This window comes from Chelonia mydas, chromosome 16 (assembly GCF_015237465.2).
Source record: "Chelonia mydas isolate rCheMyd1 chromosome 16, rCheMyd1.pri.v2, whole genome shotgun sequence".
In the NCBI taxonomy this organism is placed as follows: Eukaryota; Metazoa; Chordata; order Testudines; family Cheloniidae; genus Chelonia; species Chelonia mydas.
Window position 1 is genome coordinate 5,842,436 of NC_057857.1, and position 18,761 is coordinate 5,861,196.

An 18,761-nucleotide genomic window follows, 5' to 3' on the forward strand; every position below is an offset into this window, starting at 1 on the left:
TGGTTCACACCTCTCTGCGCTAATGGGTCAAATTGAGTCCTGACGCAACAAGGGTGCAACTTCCATTGACTTCAGAGGGTGCTGCAGCCCCTGGTGCCAACCCTAAATTTGTGGTTGCTGACTGACACTGACTGCAGACAGCAACTGTACCAGGTCACATTGGGAAGGTGCTTTAGAACCCTGAGGGTAGGAAATTTTCTTCTCTCAAATAAAAGCTTAAACTCTGCGGAAACTGATGGGGCTGCCAGAGAAATGCCAGTATGGCTGAGGCTGGTTTGGACAGACCCCCAGGAACTAGAGTTCAACATACTAATGACTATAGTAGCTGTAAATGCTAATCAGTTGCCCATGTGCTGGTAAGCAGTTGTCCTGCAGAGGGATCTGAATTTCAGTGCTGGATGAAGTGGTCCCTGTATATCTGAGATGCACCTCGCATGCGTGCTGTATGGCTAAATTAATTAATGTTTAAAAAGAACTTTAAGATTTTTGACTGGAAGAGGTTATAGAATGGTAAAATAATTATTTGGATTACTTAAATGCTGCAGGCGAGTTAGTTCTTCTGCAAAAGGGCTTTTGGTCCCATGGGCCTACTTTGCGCTTTCCTATGAAGCCTTCTGAATTGAAGAGAAACCCTGCCAGGGCGAGGATCAGGGCTATCGCTGTGCTCCAAAGCTGTCCTTTTGGGGAGTGGAAACGTAGCTCACGAAAGCTCATGCTCAAATAAATTGGTTAGTCTCTAAGGTGCCACAAGTACTCCTTTTCTTTTTAGAAATTAAGGGGCCTGATCCTGCAGTTCCACCATAGGCAATATTCTCATTGCATTCAGTGGGAGTTGAGCTTGATGAGGACTGTAGGGGAGGAACATCAGGGATACTGTCCTGGATCAGCCCAATGGTCCACCTACTTCAGTATCTCGTCTTGAACAATGGCCAGTAACTGCTGCTTCAGGGGAAGGGCCCTGGGTGTTTTAAATGCTGCAAAGAAGGAGCAGATACCTGGAGAAAAAATGTGGATATGATTCAGTGTGAGGTTTTCTCTCTTAACGGGATGTCTTTTTTTTTTTTTGGTTAAACAATTCCTATAACTCTAAGTAACTAAAATAATTTGCTGTTAATGTTGACCACAGATCACATGTATCCTGTCAATGCACATTTTAGCACTGAAGGGAAAAGGAGGTTCCAGCTCAGTTTATTTTTTTGTGGAAAGTTTCCCCTTTCCCAGCTTGTTTGTGATGGGCTACTCACCACAGACGTGGCTCACGGACATCATTCTACCACCGAGGAAGTCAGGGACAAGTGCCCAGTTCATTGTGGTTCAAGTGACTGCGCAACAACTGCCCCAAATTAGTAGGGCAAGAAATTCCAAAATAGGTTTGTGAGTATTCACCCAAGGCTGAAATTTACTTTCTCAAATTCAGCATTTCCGATGTGCAGAAGATCCAAGAACAAGACGCTGGGGAAAGCAGATACTGAGTGTAAGGGATGGAAGGAACGAGAGGACTTTACCTCTTTATTACTCTTGTTTAATATCTGTATTATGGTAATGTGCAAAGGCCTCAATCAAAACAGGGCCCCATTGTGGTGGGTACTGAACAAACCCATGGGATGTCATGGCCCCTGCCCAAAGAGCTTGCAGTCTAATTTCAGACAAGATGCATCAAGCAAATAATAGGAGTGAATGGGGGAAGGGGAGTCTGATGGTGCTAAGACCAAGTGATTGCATAAGGTCACTGTTGCACAACTTGATTGTGTTACCCTCCCCTCGGGTAAGTAACTTGCTCCTCTTCCCCCTCCCCCAGTGTTACCCCATCTCCTCTTGGTGTGTTGCTCTCCTTTTCCCCACCTCTTGGGTGTGATTCAAGCCTGGGTGTGTCTCTCCGTCATCTCTCCCAGAAGTATCACCCCTCTCACACCCATGCGGGGTGTGATAACTTGGGAGTGCTATCCCCCCCATGCTGCCTGGCAGCCACATTCTTCCCTGCTCCCAAGGCAGTTATTTTGTAACCGGCTTGTTACCTCATCTCCTCCCTGGGAACCCCCTCTCTGACCTCTCTCCACCTGGAGGTGTGCCATCTCCTCCTCTGTTTGTTGAGCTGCTGCCCTATCTCCTGCTCCCATCTCCCTGTCTGTCCATTACCCCCAGATAATAGAGGGGCCTCTGGAAATGTAGGGCTGGAAAGTTCTGTTAAAGGGACAGTGTCAACTTCATAGGCATCCAGTTTAAATCAATGAGTTGGAAGTTGTTTTGGTTCCTACATCTGCCCCTAAGGCTGCTGCCCCAGCCTGTTTTTGTGGTTTGACAACTACGCTTTCAGATTTATAAATGTGTTTTTTCTCCCCAGCTACTATATGAAAGACTCCTACAAACAACAGGAGAAAGTGACCCTACAAGAGAAGCAGGGAATGCAAAGTGGTGACAATGGGACAGAGTAAATACACTGAAAAAAGCAACTCTTGAATGATAACAAAGAATAGGAATACTGTACCAGCCGATAGCAGTGTGGCCTTAAAAGGGGCTGAGCTGAAGCCAGTGGAAGCTGAGGGTGCTTGGCACCCTCAGCAGCATCAGACTCTTTTTGAAGAGCGAGTTAAAGATTGGAAATAGAGAGCCGTTGGTTTAAGCCAATTTTATCACAACATTTCCCCCAAATCCTGTAGAGTCAGGAGATTCAGAGCCGAGATTAAAAAAGATCATGTGGTTTAAAGGGAGAAATATTAGATCACTGTAGTTCAAAAAACCTCAGTGTGAGAAAGATTTGGAAGTCATCAGGCCTCAATCCAACAAAGTTCTTAAACCCATGACGGATTAGAAGCACCTAGTTCCGCTGACTTCAGGGGGATTGCTGACATGCAGAACGGTAGGCACGTGTTGCTGTATTGGGGCTTTGGGGCCTCATTCTACCTATGACAGGTTTCAGAGCAGCAGCTGTGTTAGTCTGTATCCGCAAAAAGAACAGGAGGACCTGTGGCACCTTAGAGACTAACACATTTATTAGAGCATAAGCTTTCGTGAGCTACAGCCCACGTCATTGGGTGCATAGAATGGAACATATAGTAAGATATATGTGTATACACACACATACAGAGAAGGTGGAAGTTGCCATACAAACTGTAAGAGGCTAATTAATTAAGATGAGCTATTATCAGCAGGAGAAAAAAACGTTTGTAGTGATAATCAAGATGGCCCATTTAGACAGTTGACAAGAAGGTGTGAGGATACTTAACTTAAGGAAACAGATGTGTAATGACCCAGCCACTCCCAGTCTCTATTCAAACCCACGTTCATGGTATCTAGTTTGCATATTAATTCAAGCTCAGCAGTTTCTTGTTGGAGTCTGTTTTTGAAGCTTTTCTGTTGCAAAATTGCCACCCTTTCTATCAATCCACTCTATCTATGGAAATCAGGGAAGCTGAGATCAGGGACCTGTCGGCCCCACCGCCTTCATCTTTCCATCAAACCTTAACGCTGACCCGCTCAGCTGAAAGCTTGCTCTTGCACGTAACATCACTGCTGTCATCACTCAGGGCATTGTGCATTGATGGCCAGATGCAGCTGTATGTGCAATCCACAAAGGCTATGGTCACACAACACCCTGCCTGTCTGGATAAATTCCACACTTCAGCACTAAAAAGTAAAAATCAGCAGCAAGAAACTCTGTGATAACAAGGCTTGGTCTTTCTCTAGTTTCTGTCTTTACAAAGGGTCCCAAAGCACCTTACAAATGTATGGACTGAAACCTAGTGTCCTAAAGCAGGCAAAACTCCCTGAAAGCCAGTCAGCAAGGCCTTCGGGATTTGGTTCTGTGTTTACACAGCACTACTTAAATGCACCCACCTGTGTGGGGGGACAGTCGTGTGGAGAGCACACTGAACAACAGGATAAGGAAGAGGGGACGTTTTGCCTGCATAGGAAATTAATGTGCTTGTACTCTTTTCCCCACCTTTATGATATAGATAGAAGGCTGCTTGGTTTTTACCTTAAAATTGTCAGGTGCGGTCTTCCTTGTTTCTGTTGAAGGTCATCGTAGAGGGCTCCGGGAGGTTTGTCAGCCATTATTTGAAGGAGCAGAGTTGTTGGATCTTTAAAGAGGTCATTTCAGGGTCTCTCCTACCTGATGCTAAGACATCAAAATCAGCGTAATCTCTTTTCCCCCTTCCCTTCAACATTAATATATGCAAGTGAAATGTTACGTAAAGTAGCGTGGCTTGGTTCACGTTAATACAGTCTGGTTTATGTGGCTAGAGTCCATGCCTTGGCACTTCTTGAGGCACTGAGTACTGATGGCAAATGCGTTGACTACTATTTCTCAAGTCTTTAATATGAGCTTTCGGGGCCAGAGGTTTAACTCTGTCTCCCGTGAATCCTGAGTGTCACTGCCATATGATGAATGTTTGGAATTAGTCCTTTCCATTTGATCATTGTAGGGATCAGTGACACCAATATTTCTAACAGGGCTGTTTGCAATAGGACAGATGAGAGGTGCTCGGTTTAAAAACAAAACTCTGTGGGTCACATTCATCCCTGTGTAACTTCATCAAAGCCAGTTATGCCAGGGATCAATCGGGTCCTATATGGTTTGTGATATATAGCTAATTAATGAACTCTATCATAATTACACTGAGGCTACGGCTACTGGGATAAGAATAGTATACTCTTACTCCTAGTGACTTAGCCATAAGTAAGTAGTGCAAATATACTTCTCAATAATCATTCATGATTCCACTCTGAAAAGTGACTTTATAAACCCAGCATTGTGGGGCTCTGGGTTCATTTCCTCTCAGTAACTCCAGATCAAGTCTGCGTGGTTTATAATTAGGAAGGCTGTTTGCTCTGCAATCACCCCCTGTGATCTGAGAGCCAAGCTGGGTACTTCCGGGCTCATGTGCCAAGAGCACCGAAGAGTCTGCATTAAGAACTCAGTGTTGATGGTGCACGAGGCACAATTGATCCAGCTCACTTTGCCAGAGCTGCCTTGGCTCTCAGGGACTCACTGGAATACGATATAGTAAAAATGTAGGGCCAGATTCGTGGGTGCACTAAGGTCATTCTGCTGGTGTAAATATGCTTTGTATCTTGACTGAGCCCCCTGACATTGGATAACGCGTGCTGGCCTGATTCTGTGCCTACATAGATCACCAGTAGTGCAGCACAGTTGAGAAAAGGGGCATGGCCGGATGGAAAGAGGGCATGGTGTAGGCGTTCCTCCACGTGCAGTATCTGGGTATATTCCTTGGTGATCCACATGTAAATCACATGGAAAACTCTAATGTAAATTAGAGCTTCTGAAAGGTTGCTCCACATGGCTGTGGTTTTGGGGACACCTGTGCAGTATGGGGTATGGAGGGAGCAATTCTGTTCACCACCACTCCCGAGTGCTAATAGTCTCTTACACTGACTCATTGTATGTCCTTGGGTTAGTTGCCTAGCCTCTCTTTTGTTCAGCTTTAGTTTTCCAATCCGTAAAATGAGGATAAAAATACATGCCTGCTTCACAGGGCGAAACATGGTTATTGACGACTTATTGTCTGTATTCAGAGTAACAGCTGTGTTAGTCTGTATTCGCAAAAAGAAAAGGAGTACTTGTGGCACCTTAGAGACTAACCAATTTATTTGAGCATAAGCTTTCGTGAGCTACAGCTCACTTCATCGGATGCATCCGATGAAGTGAGCTGTAGCTCACGAAAGCTTATGCTCAAATAAATTGGTTAGTCTCTAAGGTGCCACAAGTACTCCTTTTCTTATTGTCTGTAAAGCACTTTAATTATGTTAAGCGCTAAGTATCCTTATTCTGTATGACCACAAGGGGTCTATTTCAGGTGTTAGCCCAATCTCTCATCTTGCCTAGGGCTGTTACGATCTGCCGTGTGCCTCCCTGCCGGTTGCGTGCTCGCTGAGATGGACACTCATGGAAGGCATTGTGTTTGATGTGTCCAACATTAGCAAGAGGTGGTGACTGTGGCATTGCATGTGAGGTTCCTGGAAACAGCCTGGTTGCCTTGAGAAACTTGGGCTAAAACAAGTTCCTGAGCAAATATTGTCTGTTTATACTGTGCTGTGTGTGGAAAGGCATTGAGTCCAGCAAGGGCAGCCGGTCTTTCAGGGAAAGTGTATCGCAGAGATGGATAGGTCACTGACAAGCCATGGGAAAGTTTTAATGCCTTGCAGCTGTGTCTACGCTACGGAGCCTATACTGGCATAGCTATGTCCTATATATCATAACCCTGTAGTGTAGAAGCAACCTGCACCAACGGAAGGGGTTTTTCCATCGATGTAGCTGTGTTGACCTACTTTGTAAGTGTAGACCAGGCCTAAGAACTCAGCAGGCAGCTGCAAAAGGGCAGGGCGCAGGGAGGAGGAAACTCTCAGCAGCAGAGAAAGAGAGGTCAGCAAGATATGAGCTGATCCTTAATAAATGTGCTGTATCAAGTAACGCCCTTACTAAATCGGTTCTCATTTCTTGGGCTTGGCTCATCCCTGGTGTGACTTCACTGATGTCAGGCATGACGTCTCAACGTCAAAGAGATAATGTCTGGATTCATGCCTGGTATAAGCAGGTGTGAGTCAGAGGAGTTGGACATACTTACATGGGGCCTGGATTTGACCCCACACATCTGTTCGAGTAGCCTGCTTTATGGGTATCTGCTGATAAAAGCAAGGAACTGACTCTTCCTTATTGAGTCAACAATAAAATCCTCATCAGCCAGGAGAGCTCGAGATATCACTCTGTGTCTGAATGGCTCTGTACAGGGGTACAACTATACCATATTCCCCAAGCACCCTACTACATGGCTAGTTAGGAACATCAAGAATGGCCCTACTCTGCAGATTGCTCCTTGCATGTGTCCCTCTCGCATCTGTTCACCCCCAGCCAAAGGATCAAAGGATACAGTCATTAAATACCTCAGATGGCGAGGCGGGGCCGGGATAGCCTGAGACGTGCCTGCATAAGTCTGCAGAGAGGGCGAATGCAAGAGGAGGCTGGTGGGTAAGACACTGGACTAGCCCTTGGGAGATGTAGGTTCAGTTTCCAACTCCGCCATGCACTCTTTGTGTGAGTTTGGGCAAGTCTCTTGAGAGGAGCATTGTAGAAGCACAAGAGCCATAGTAAGCCTAAGGGATTTGTGCTCCAGTCCCTTAATCTCGCCAAGCCTCAGTTCCACAGCTGTGGAATATTTTCCTTTCTCCAACCTTGTGTATTTATATTGGAAACTTTTCGGGGCAGGGGCTGTCTCCTACTGTGTATCTGCACAACACCTAGCCCAATGGTGCCCTGATCTGAGCAGGGGCCTCTATAAACTTGAGTTTGTGGGACCCGGGTTTGTAGACTTGAGCGTCCCTACTGCATTGTAAACCTGGACTTACAGTTGCGCGACACGGGTCTCACAGCCATGCTAATGCGTCCACACTGCACTGTGCAGACCTTCTGACTCGGGTCTGTGGCTTCCCCTGCATTCACACTGGAAAATGACAGGGCTTGGACCTGAGTCGCAGTGGGATTCAGGGTCTGGCACACCCCGCAGCAGAGTCCAAGGACCCAGATCCTGAGTAGAGTCAGTCTGATTTGTGTGTGGACAAGAGTGGGGCTTTGGCTCAAACCTGACTCCACAGCCTGGGCTGAGAGTGTGGTGTAGACATACCCTAAGTGCCACAGTAATACACATAATACTAGTAATGAGGGAATGCATCCTGCTCCCTCTATGTCAGCGGTTCTCAAACTGGGGGTTGGGACCTCTCAGGGGGTCGCAAGGTTATTACAGAGGGGGTCGCGAGCTGTCAGCCTCCATCCCAAACCCTGCTTTGCCTCCAGCATTTATAATGGTGCTAAATATATAAAAAAGCGTTTTTAATGTATAAGGGGGGTTGCACTCAGAGACTTGCTATGTGAAAGGGGTCACCAGTACAAATGTCTGAGAACCCCTGCTCTAGATAGCTATGGTATAGCCCCAGTTACCCTAGGGCAGTGATACTCAGACCTCAGTGGTTCCGGAGTCAAATTAGTGATCGACATTACCCAAAAGAGCCCCAGGAGTGTGAATTCAGTGTTGCATTTACTGTAGTTCTCTCTCTCTCTCTCTCTCTCTCTCTCCATATATTATTCTCACAGCAAATAAGTTAATAACTTACTTAATTAGTTAATAACATAGTATAAGCATCCCCATTGGTTAATTATTAAACCACCCAGTGTTTTAATATAATGAGCTGCAAAGAGCCGTAAGAGGCACATTAAAGAGCCGCTTGCGAGCCTCAGTCTGAGTATCGCTGCCCTCGTGTCTGAGCGCCTTGCAGTCTTTAATGTTTTTATCCTCACAACAGCCCTGTGAGGCAGGGCTGTGCAATTATCTCCAGTGTACGGGTGGGGAACTGAGGCACAGAGAGACTACAAGTGACTTGCCCAAGGTCACCCAGGGTGCCTGTGGCAGAGCAGAGAGAGAGTTGACTCCACCTCTCGCAAGTTCTAGGCTAGTGCACCCTAACCACTGCCCCCTCTCTCAGCAGTTCATGTGCCTATATACGTTGCTTTTGTGAGCAGCTGCAAAAAGGCAGGGCTTCTCTGACCCAGTGTGGGCTTCCAGCTATCAGTTAAAGTGCGGTGCTAATAACTACATTTCTCTCCCATTGCGTGGCCCCACCACCACTTAGCTGCTTCTTAGGGTGTGAAGGAACAAAATATGGACACCATGTAGAATCAAGCACTTGGGTTTATTACGCACAGCGCTGGCGGAGTGTCACCTTGCTTATTAGGCTCAGAGACACTGCCAAACAATTGATTACAATGGATTATATGGATTTTCCATGGGCGGAGGGAAATGACGGGGTAGGCAGTCCCAAACCCCTGGATAGGTCTAGCAGCAAGACAAGATAAGCACAAAAAGAAAAGGAGGACTTGTGGCACCTTAGGGACTAACCAATTTATTTGAGCATAAGCTTTCGTGAGCTACAGCTCACTTCATCGGATGCAAGGTAAGCACAGTAGCCAATGGTCAAAAGGTTACATAATGTCTCCGCCCATGGTTTCAGGTTAACATGACACTTAATTAGTACACGGGTGTTTTCCTTTAAACAATATATAGAGTGTGTTAGTATAAAATATATAAGTTGAATTCTGATTTGGGATCCATAGAAATGAAATAGCTCCCCTGATTGTCCGACAGGTACACACCTAGGAGTTAAAGCAAAAGGACAAATGAAAAGTATATAGCAATAAAGATTGTCTTTTAGTTTTTCATTTGTGTTTCTAAGGCAGGCACTGGCAATGGCTTGGAGGAGAAGTGCACATCTGTGAGAGGGAGGATAATCATATCTCATACTGACATGTTTGAACCTCTTCCACAAATTCAAGGCTGGTGTGAAGGAAGGCACCTCTTCTACAGAAGAAACAGGGCCCCTTTCATTCCTTAGGTCTGTTTGCAACTTTGAGATAAAGCCCCCAATTATAATTTCCACCTAGCTTCTTGCTGACCAAGATTATTTTAGCAAAAAGCAAGGTGTCCTTTGTTTGTTCTGCTTCTTAGCTAATATTGTTCGCTATTTGCTAGGCCTCTGTCTTCTTGACCAAACTCTGGATTTTGGGCCTGTAAAAAGAGCTGACACAGTCTATGTAATCAGGTTGTAACATAAACAGCATATGGATCATAGCCCTTCAGGGTGGCACAAAGTCACATTTTGTTTTTTGAAGGAGAGTAAATCTTGTTGCATAAAAAAGCCAAAACACATTCTTAGAATTCAGAAACTGGACTAAGGTTGAGATCTGGTGTTGGAATTCCCTCCGAGACCTTTTCCAGTTGACTGATCAGGATCCCCTCATCCGGTTCTGGGAGAACACTTTTTATCCAGGTCTCTGGAATCCAGACTCATCACTGAGGTTTCTTTATTATCACTTTATAAAGCTACACATGAGGTTCTGGTGCACGGGGTTGGGCTAGGGTGCACCACAACGGCAAAATCAGATGCTATGCAAAGACTAATGCCCACACATTGCATTTTTATATTGCAGCACACTTCATAATTGGTTTACTGATTTTTATAACCAGTCCCTGTATAGATCCTAAACTGTCTACACGTTACAAAATATACAAGTAAGCAAAGCTGCAGCTGCAAACTTATCCCACTTACTCTGCTTACTATTTCTTTATTCATGAACTACATGTTATTTTCAAGGTCACTTATGAATTCATGCTCTGTCCATTAATTAATCTCTGTTTCCTGACTTCTGTTTTCTTTCATTGGTCATGCAAGGCCTACACCTAGAATCTTGGACTCTCTCCTTTATTAGAATCCAGATTTCTGAAGTTGCGTTGCTGACCCAGCGCTGTTGTCAGAGAAACAAGCATAAGATGGATGTGCACTTGGCTATCGTGTCAGAGAATAACTAGGAGTGTTTGTATGATGAAGTCCTAAAGATAGGTGCTAGCTGTACTGAACACTCCTTAATCATGTTGAATTTAACAGAATTCATTAAGTTCCAACCCCGTCATTGTATTGCAAGAGCGGGCATTTTGCTTGTGAGGATGAGCTGCATAATTCAATAAAAGGGGCTTTGAAAATGTGTCTTCTAGGATTGAAAAACATCCAAAACACAACAGCCTCTGGGAGATCTGTTAGAACAATTCTGCACTGTAGCCTTTTTAGGGGAAGTGCTAAGTTGCGGAGTGCTTTCCTTCTCTCACCCCTACGTAGTAGCAGAGAAATTTGCCTAAAAAAACAAATCCTTTGTCCTTATTGAATTTGTGCCTTTGAGCAGCATCTAAACTGAAATCATTTAACTATCCAGGAGCCGTAGTTTCAGCTTGGGAAGTGAGAATCAATGAGAATTGATGGAACTATTGTGATTCATTTTCCAATTTTCTTTATAAATATTTTGAAGTGTTCTAGATGGCGATTAACTTTCTTTGCTTAGAGTTTATCACCATTCCACTGGGGTTGCAAAAGGAACCGCATATGCCTTGATAAATGGGCTGGCAGATCGTAGGGTTCCATCAGGTAAGCTTCCTCCCTGGTGTGAGCCATCTGAAGCCAACGGTGAGAATGGGTTCAGCCCTTACAGTCCCCCCCGTGCCCTTAGCAGAATGCTGGTTTGTGACAGCGATGCTCCTGAGCAGAGATTCATTTGCAGCAGGATTTTTTTCTGGGGAACTATTTTTTCCTCTTTTCTCAGTGAGGGAAGAATACCCTGTCAAAAAGGTGCGCTAAATATTGCAACATCTCAATCCAAATGGGGGCTCCTGGGAAGCCATTTGATTGGGCCTCTCCATTTACAAGGCCCAAGGTTCAGGGTGGAACCTTGCACCCCACGGCAGTTTGGGGCAGGCGTATTGTTTAATTTGTGCCAGGGCTTGCTAGTGCTGAGCCCCGCGCCTCTGGGCTTGCTGCATCAGTTATGAAAGTGGGGGGAAAAAAAAACCCCAAAAAACTTGAGCTCCAGCTTCTCTTTCATTACAAATTAAGTAGCTGTGGGGTGGGGTCACAGGAGAGTGCATCAGTTTGTAGAGAGGGTTAGGGGCTCCGGGGTGAAGGTTTCCTGCTAAACAGAGGATGGAGCTGGCAGTGTGTCCCCAGAAATGTGGAAAGGAGAGGCCCTGATTCCCCAGGTAGTTTCAAGGCATCATCATCACAGGGCTCTGTCAGCACAAAGCCTCATGAGCTGGTTCAGAATGATGAGCGGTAAAGATCCTGGTACCATTTCAGCCGTCCCGGGAAGGACGGGGTCTCTCTGCAGCTGCAGGTTAGGCAGCGTGGTGTGAATGGTCCATAGCTCTGTTAGGCCAGAAACGCTGTCCCTATCCGCTCTGACTGCTGTCGGCCCAGCACTTAGTGTCGGAGTCCGGGGATAACCTTACACAGCCCGGAGAGCCTGGTGGAATCTGCAAGAAGCAGGAGAGAGAGCCTCTGAGTCAGATTGCGAAACCACCCCCACAGATGGCACCAGCCAGGCCCCTTGTTGGCAGCCTCAGCAGAGAGGCCAAGCACTGAATGGGCCATTGACCGAACTCCCTTTGTGCCCTCAGAGCCGTCTGTGCAGGCCGGGGTGAGGTGCATCAGCAGGGTGGTGGGAGGGAAGCCAGCTGCCCAGGCTGTGCCAGTTCTGTGAATGCACAGAACTGGATTCCCTGGGGCTGTTGACCCAGCGCCATTCACCACCACAAAATCCACTTCATTCTGTTGAGGTTTTTCCTTCTCTCGGGCATGTTTTACTTGCCGTGGCCCTGACCTGCGTCTCTCCTTGCTGTTGGCTGCAGGGCTGCTAGCATGCTGCAAGGGGTCTAGTTTAGGGGGAAGCATTCACTTGCCCAGGAACCAGCTGGGCCACAGCTTCTAGGGTCAGCCTGGTCTGATTCTGACTTGGTAGATTTAGACAGGGGGTAGCTCAGTTCTGGGACTGAGGGCACAGAGTAGCCCCCTGTAGCACCTTTCCCTTGGAACGGCTCTGATCCTGGAGACAGTGATAGAGATATCGGACTCCTCTCTGCCCATCTTCTCCAGGCTTTTCTCCCCCCTCTTCCTGGCACTGTGATTCCTTTCCTGCTGCTGGTGGCTTCTCTTGCAGGTCTAAAGATCCCTGTAGTTTGAGAGGGTCCAGTTTGACTTGTCTGCTTGTTAATAAACGACTCATCCTCTGCTCTTTCCACGGCCTCTGTTCAGGCCTTACTTAGGCATAACTCCCACTGACAACAGTGGGGACTGAAGCTCCCCGTTGGACCCCAGGAATATAGGGGGTCAATGGGGATATTGGTGATGTGATCCACACCCCAGCTTTCCACTACTGGAGATAGGGTTCAAATCCTAATTTGTACCACAAGAGGGAATCCGCATTGCGGTCTCGCTGCCTTCTGCATTTGTGCCTGTCACAGATCCACAGCATGGCGTGGAGCTTCTGCTAAGCCGAGACCTGGGATTGGAACGACAGAGGACGTGGGGCACAGCAGAGATGCATTAGCAGCGTGGTATGGGGGGTGCAGGAAAGGAATAGTTGGCGGGGGAGGGCTGTGGGTTGGGATTGAGATGCATCAGCTGAGCTGTCTGGAGAATCCAGGGGTGGAAAAGCCAGAAGAGTTGCAGGATTGAGGTGCCCTGGCGGAGCCCAGGAGTGGAATGGCAGTGAGGCTGCAGGACCAGACTGAGGTTCATGGCACAGATCTATGCGGGAAGTTAGCACAGCTCCTCCCCACGCTGTTCTTTTATCAGAACAGCACAATTAATGCTTCGTTTTCGTGAGAACTATATTCACTCCCGGGTCTGAAAATGGCTTTAAGAATAACACAAATTACCTTGACAGACACTTCTGCATTTCTATGAGTTGCCACTTAGTGTCAGCCAGGTTCTCGGGGGTGGGAGGGTGAGGAATGGATCTGAGACACTTGGAACCGGCAGTGTGGCTGGGGCACGGAGTGTGTCACTTTGGCGCTTGCCTAGAGCCAATGGGCAAATTTGCCAGACTGCAATGCAGAGCTCTGTCCTGCAGGCTGGCTTGTCCTTCCCCAGATTCCCCACATTGCAACTCTCACCTCCAGGTATTGTTATGATGAGGCTGTAGAGAGGGTTGAAATTAGAGATGGAAAGACCTGCTAGGACCCATCAAGTTCATCCCTGTGGGGGACTGTAACAGGGTGGCTTGCTGCTGGAGGCCTGGGGCTAGCCAACCCTGATCACAGAATGAGGCACACCTGGGCTGAATCAGGTACTTCCCTACAAAGGGCAGCAGGTGGCTGCAGTGAAGGGGGAAGCCTCTGTGGAGAGTGAGGAAAGGCTCCTGCAGGGAAGACCCTGAACCAGGGGAGTTGTCCTAGGCAGGGAGGTCTGGGAGAGACCCTGTCCAAGCAGGAGACAGACTGCAAAAGCCCCAGGCAGGAAAGCCTTGTGTTGGGTGAATTTAGGAATGGCCTTTGTTTGAGGATTTTGAGTTTTGTTTGAAGTTTCGTTTCTCTGAATGAACCCGGTCCCCAGGGAGGGGTACTTTTGACCAAGAAAAAGCCTGAAGGGAAGTTTTATTTGAACAGTCCGAGAGGGGAAACTTAAGCAGGCTGCCCATAGAGTAACCCCTAGGCCACGAGAGACATCCAGTCTGGTTACAGGGGCCAGGGTTGTTCCTACAGCCAATTCTCTGATGCGTGGTCCAGATTAGGGTTGGTGGTTTGTTTGTTTGTTTTTTTTTAAGTACAAACCATGGGATTTCTATCCTTTCCCTCGGACTATTCCAGTGCTTCATAGGTCTCACCACTGGGAAATATTTCCTGCTATTCAACCCTCACAGCCAGAAGGAAGCATCTAGTTCAGGGATGGGCAAACTTTTTGGTTCGAGGGCCACATCGGGGAATAGAAATTGTATGGCGGGCCATGAATGCTCATGAAATTGAGGTGGGGCTGGGGATGAGGAGTTTGGGGTCTAGGAGGGTGCTCTGGACTGGGACCGAGGGGTTGGGAGAGCGGGAGGGGGATCAGGGCTCAGGCAGAGGTGCGGGAAGGGGTGCAGGCTCTGGGATGGGGCTGGGGATGAGAGGTTTGGGGTGCAGCAGGGTGTTTCGGTCTGGGATCAAGGGGTTTGGAGAGTGGGAAGGGGATCAGGGCTGGGGCAGGGGGTTGAGGCGTGGGGAGAGGCTCAGGGAGTGCAGGCTCCGAGTGGCGCTTACCTCAAGTGGCTCCTGGAAGTGGCGGCATGTCCCCACGCAGGCACCACCCCTACAGCTCCCATTGGAGCGCCCCCAGTGTGGTGCGGCCCCGACCCAGGGCCCCGGCCGGAGCGGGGCTGAGCCACGTGGTGCGGCCCCGACCCAGGGCCCCGGCCGGAGCGGGGCTGAGCCACGTGGTGCGGCCCCGACCCAGGGCCCCGGCCGGAGCGGGGCTGAGCCACGTGGTGCGGCCCCGACCCAGGGCCCCGGCCGGAGCGGGGCTGAGCCACGTGGTGCGGCCCCGACCCAGGGCCCCGGCCGGAGCGGGGCTGAGCCACGTGGTGCGGCCCCGACCCAGGGCCCCGGCCGGAGCGGGGCTGAGCCACGTGGTGCGGCCCCGACCCAGGGCCCCGGCCGGAGCGGGGCTGAGCCACGTGGTGCGGCCCCGACCCAGGGCCCCGGCCGGAGCGGGGCTGAGCCACGTGGTGCGGCCCCGACCCAGGGCCCCGGCCGGAGCGGGGCTGAGCCACGTGGTGCGGCCCCGACCCAGGGCCCCGGCCGGAGCGGGGCTGAGCCACGTGGTGCGGCCCCGACCCAGGGCCCCGGCCGGAGCGGGGCTGAGCCACGTGGTGCGGCCCCGACCCAGGGCCCCGGCCGGAGCGGGGCTGAGCCACGTGGTGCGGCCCCGACCCAGGGCCCCGGCCGGAGCGGGGCTGAGCCACGTGGTGCGGCCCCGACCCAGGGCCCCGGCCGGAGCGGGGCTGAGCCACGTGGTGCGGCCCCGACCCAGGGCCCCGGCCGGAGCGGGGCTGAGCCACGTGGTGCGGCCCCGACCCAGGGCCCCGGCCGGAGCGGGGCTGAGCCACGTGGTGCGGCCCCGACCCGGCCCCGGCCGGAGCGGGGCTGAGCCACGTGGTGCGGCTCGCGGGCCAGCTTAAAATGGCTCGTGGCCTGGATCTGGCCCGTGGGCCATAGTTCGCCCACCCCTGATTTAGTTTGACCTCCTGTGTATCACAGGAACCTCACTCAGTTACCCCTGCACTGAGCTCAGTAACTGGTATTTGGCTAAAGCGTATCTTCCAGAAAGGCATCTGGGCTTGATTTGAAGAAATCAAGAGATGGAGAATCCACCACTTCCCTTGGTAATCTGTTCCAGTGGTTAAACACCTAACTCCTACTTTGTTTGTACTACTCCATAAAAATCTTCGTTCTGTCTGTACCCTTCCTTTGTTCGGTGACTTATAGCTATCTGAAAAAAATCTCCTTTGGCTATGAAAGTTCATGTTTTCTCAAAGGGCTTGTCTGCATGGGAACGTTTTATTTAAACAGAGCCAGTTCCTCCAATGTGGACATCTCTAAAGTATTTTTTTGGCCCCCATCTCAGTAGTCTCAGCCCCTCACAATCTTTAATGCTTTTATCCTCACAACGCCCTTGGGAGGCAGGACAGTGCTAGTATCCCCATTGGACAGATGGGGGACTGAGGCACAGATAGACTAAGGGCTTGTCTGCACAGCAGGTTACTGAGTGGCACTCCAGGGCTTTCACATCGGACGTGGCCAGATGGTGCACTGCAGATTCACCCCTTGGCTTACTGAGCACTAACGCACCATGTAGACAAGGCCCTCGTGGCTTGTCCGAGGTCACGTACGAAGTCTGGGGCAGGACAGGGAAGTGAACCCAGTCTCCCACGTCCCATGCTAGTGTCCGAATCACCTGACCATTTTCCTCTCTGGTTTTGGCTTGAGGACGGCTTATTCCGCGTTATTGGAAGTTGAGTAGAAACAGGTTTAAGCAAACGGAAACAAGCTACTCAGGCTGAAATACGAGTGTCCACGCAGGGGCTTGCATCGCTTGAACTCCATTGGCTTAAAAAGTTAAAGCACCTCAACCTTCTTGTGTGGACAAGGCTGTAGTGCAGCGGAGAAAGTGTTTGGCAGCGAGGGTAAAATCCATCCAGCCATTGCTGAGTTACTCAGGTTTTAAATTTCAGTCAGTCAGCTGCTGCTGCTCCACGCCATTCTTTATCTTTGTGCAGAAGGGAGAGTAGATTTTATAGGTTCTTTGTGCAGCCCTTCTACGTACAAATTTTTCCCTGTTCCAGGAGACATGGGAAGGGGGGAAGAATTTGGGTTTGTGCCATTGAGCCTGGAGAACTGTATAATGGCAGGAAACCTGTGAAACTACGAAACCATAAGAAACAAGAGAATGAAGAAGGAAAAAAAAACGAGGAGTCCTTGTGGCACCTTAGAGACTAACACATTTATTTGGGCATAAGCTTTCGTGGGCTAAAACCCACTTCATCGGATGCATGCAAGTGGGTTTTAGCCCACAAAAGCTTATACCCAGATACATTCGTTAGTCTCTGAGGTGCCACAAGTACCCCTCGTTTTTTTGTTTTTTTTTTTTTTTTGCTGATACAGACTAACACGGCTACCACTCTGAAAAGAGAATGAAGCCTTAGCAACTGAGTGGAGAACAGGTTTCAGAGTAACAGCCGTGTTAGTCTGTATTCGCAAAAAGAAAAGGAGTACTTGTGGCACCTTAGAGACTAACCAATTGATTTGAGCATAAGCTTTCGTGAGCTACAGCTCACTTCATCGGATGCATAAAAGTGGAAAATGCAGTGAGAATATTTTTATACACACAAACCATGAAAAAATGGGTGTTTATCACTACAAAAGGTTTTCTCTCCCCCCACCCTACTCTCCTGCTGGTAATAGCTTATCTAAAGTGATCACTCTCCTTACAATGTGTATGATAATCAAGGTGGGCCATTTCCAGCACAAATCCAGGTTCTCTCTTCCCCCCCTCCCCCCCACAAACCCACTCTCGTGTTGGTAATAGCTTATCTAAAGTGATCACTCTTGTGCTGGAAATGGCCCACCTTGATTATCATACACATTGTAAGGAGAGTGATCACTTTAGATAAGCTATCACCAGCAGGAGAGTAGGGTGGGGGGAGAGAAAACCTTTTGTAGTGATAAACACCCATTTTTTCATGGTTTGTGTGTATAAAAACATCTTCTGTATTTTCCACAGTATGCATCCGATGAAGTGAGCTGTAGCTCACGAAAGCTTATGCTCAAATAAATTGGTTAGTCTCTAAGGTGCCACAAGTACTCCTTTTCTTTTTGAGTGGAGAACGGATATTTAGTTAGACTGTTTGTAACTCTGTATTAACATCTTTCTAACTCCACTATCTAATCAACAATTGAGAAAAGGGCTTCTTTGTTACAGTGTCAAACCCCCCCACCCCCCATTAAAGTGTGAGAGCTCACCATAGACAACCCTACAGCAAAACCAGAGAAGGTGTCACAGGGTCCGCCCACGTTCCCGCCTTCTCATCCCTGTGCTCTTTGCTTAGGCTGGTCAAAAAAAGGGTCCCAACACTCCTTTCAGGTGTTTCACCCGTGTCTCTTTATTTACAGTGCTTAGTGCAGCCCCAATTCCCGCAACACCGATCCCCACACTGACCCTTCTCTGTGACTTCTGGTCCCTGGGGCTTCCTGCGGTCAGTAGAGACAGAGCTGCAGTCCCCCTGTCTTCTCCCCTTGCTAGCCCCCCCTCACTGAGCCTTTCCTTGGGCTTATATCTCCTCCCAGGCACCAGCCCAGCTGGCTCCACTTGGCTCAGCTGATTCCCCTGAGCTGCCCTTGTTAGGATCTGCCATTGAGCTCCTTGCTGAGTGTCAGACCCCTGCACCCAGCTGCTCTTCCGGGAAGTCGGGGAGGAGCCACCCCTTTAGCAGGTCATCCAAGGGGTTTATACCCCTGCCCTGCCACAGAAGGCCAGACTGGATATTCCTAATACTTTTTTCAATTAAGAAAACAACCAAATTTTGTTATTCTTTTCAACTCTTCATCATAAAGAAGTGAAAAAGGTCACAAGACCAGTTAGAAACAATCCTTTGCAGATCATCTTTGAAATAATTCCCCCAGTTGGCTCAGAGGACACTCAGATGATTGCTACGTCCCTATTTTCAAAATGGCTGTAGTGGCTAGTGCAGAAGACTAAGGGTGTGTCTGTACTGCACTCAGGAAGAGTGATTGCAGCATGTGTGGACGTACCCAAACTAATTTGCCCAAAAATTACAGTGAAGCCATGGGAGCCAGGCTAATTGCCCTTTACAAGCCCATCCCAGGCCCTGGGCATGTAGT

At 48.8% G+C, this 18,761-nt stretch overlaps 1 protein-coding gene across 5 annotated transcripts in view; it reads left to right on the forward strand.

Annotated features, from left to right (window-relative positions):
- LOC102942188 (dual specificity testis-specific protein kinase 1) overlaps positions 1 to 18,761 on the forward strand; it is a 67,251-nt gene that overhangs the window by 848 nt on the left and 47,642 nt on the right. The window contains exon 1 of one of the 5 annotated variants that reach the window (XM_043530366.1): positions 2,370 to 2,428. The exons of the other annotated variants lie outside the window; for them this stretch is intronic. Within the exon in view, the coding sequence (XP_043386301.1) occupies positions 2,419 to 2,428 (10 nt within the window). The 5' untranslated portion in view covers positions 2,370 to 2,418. Of the gene's footprint in view, positions 1 to 2,369; positions 2,429 to 18,761 lie in introns of those variants that run through there. 5 annotated transcript variants of the gene reach the window in all.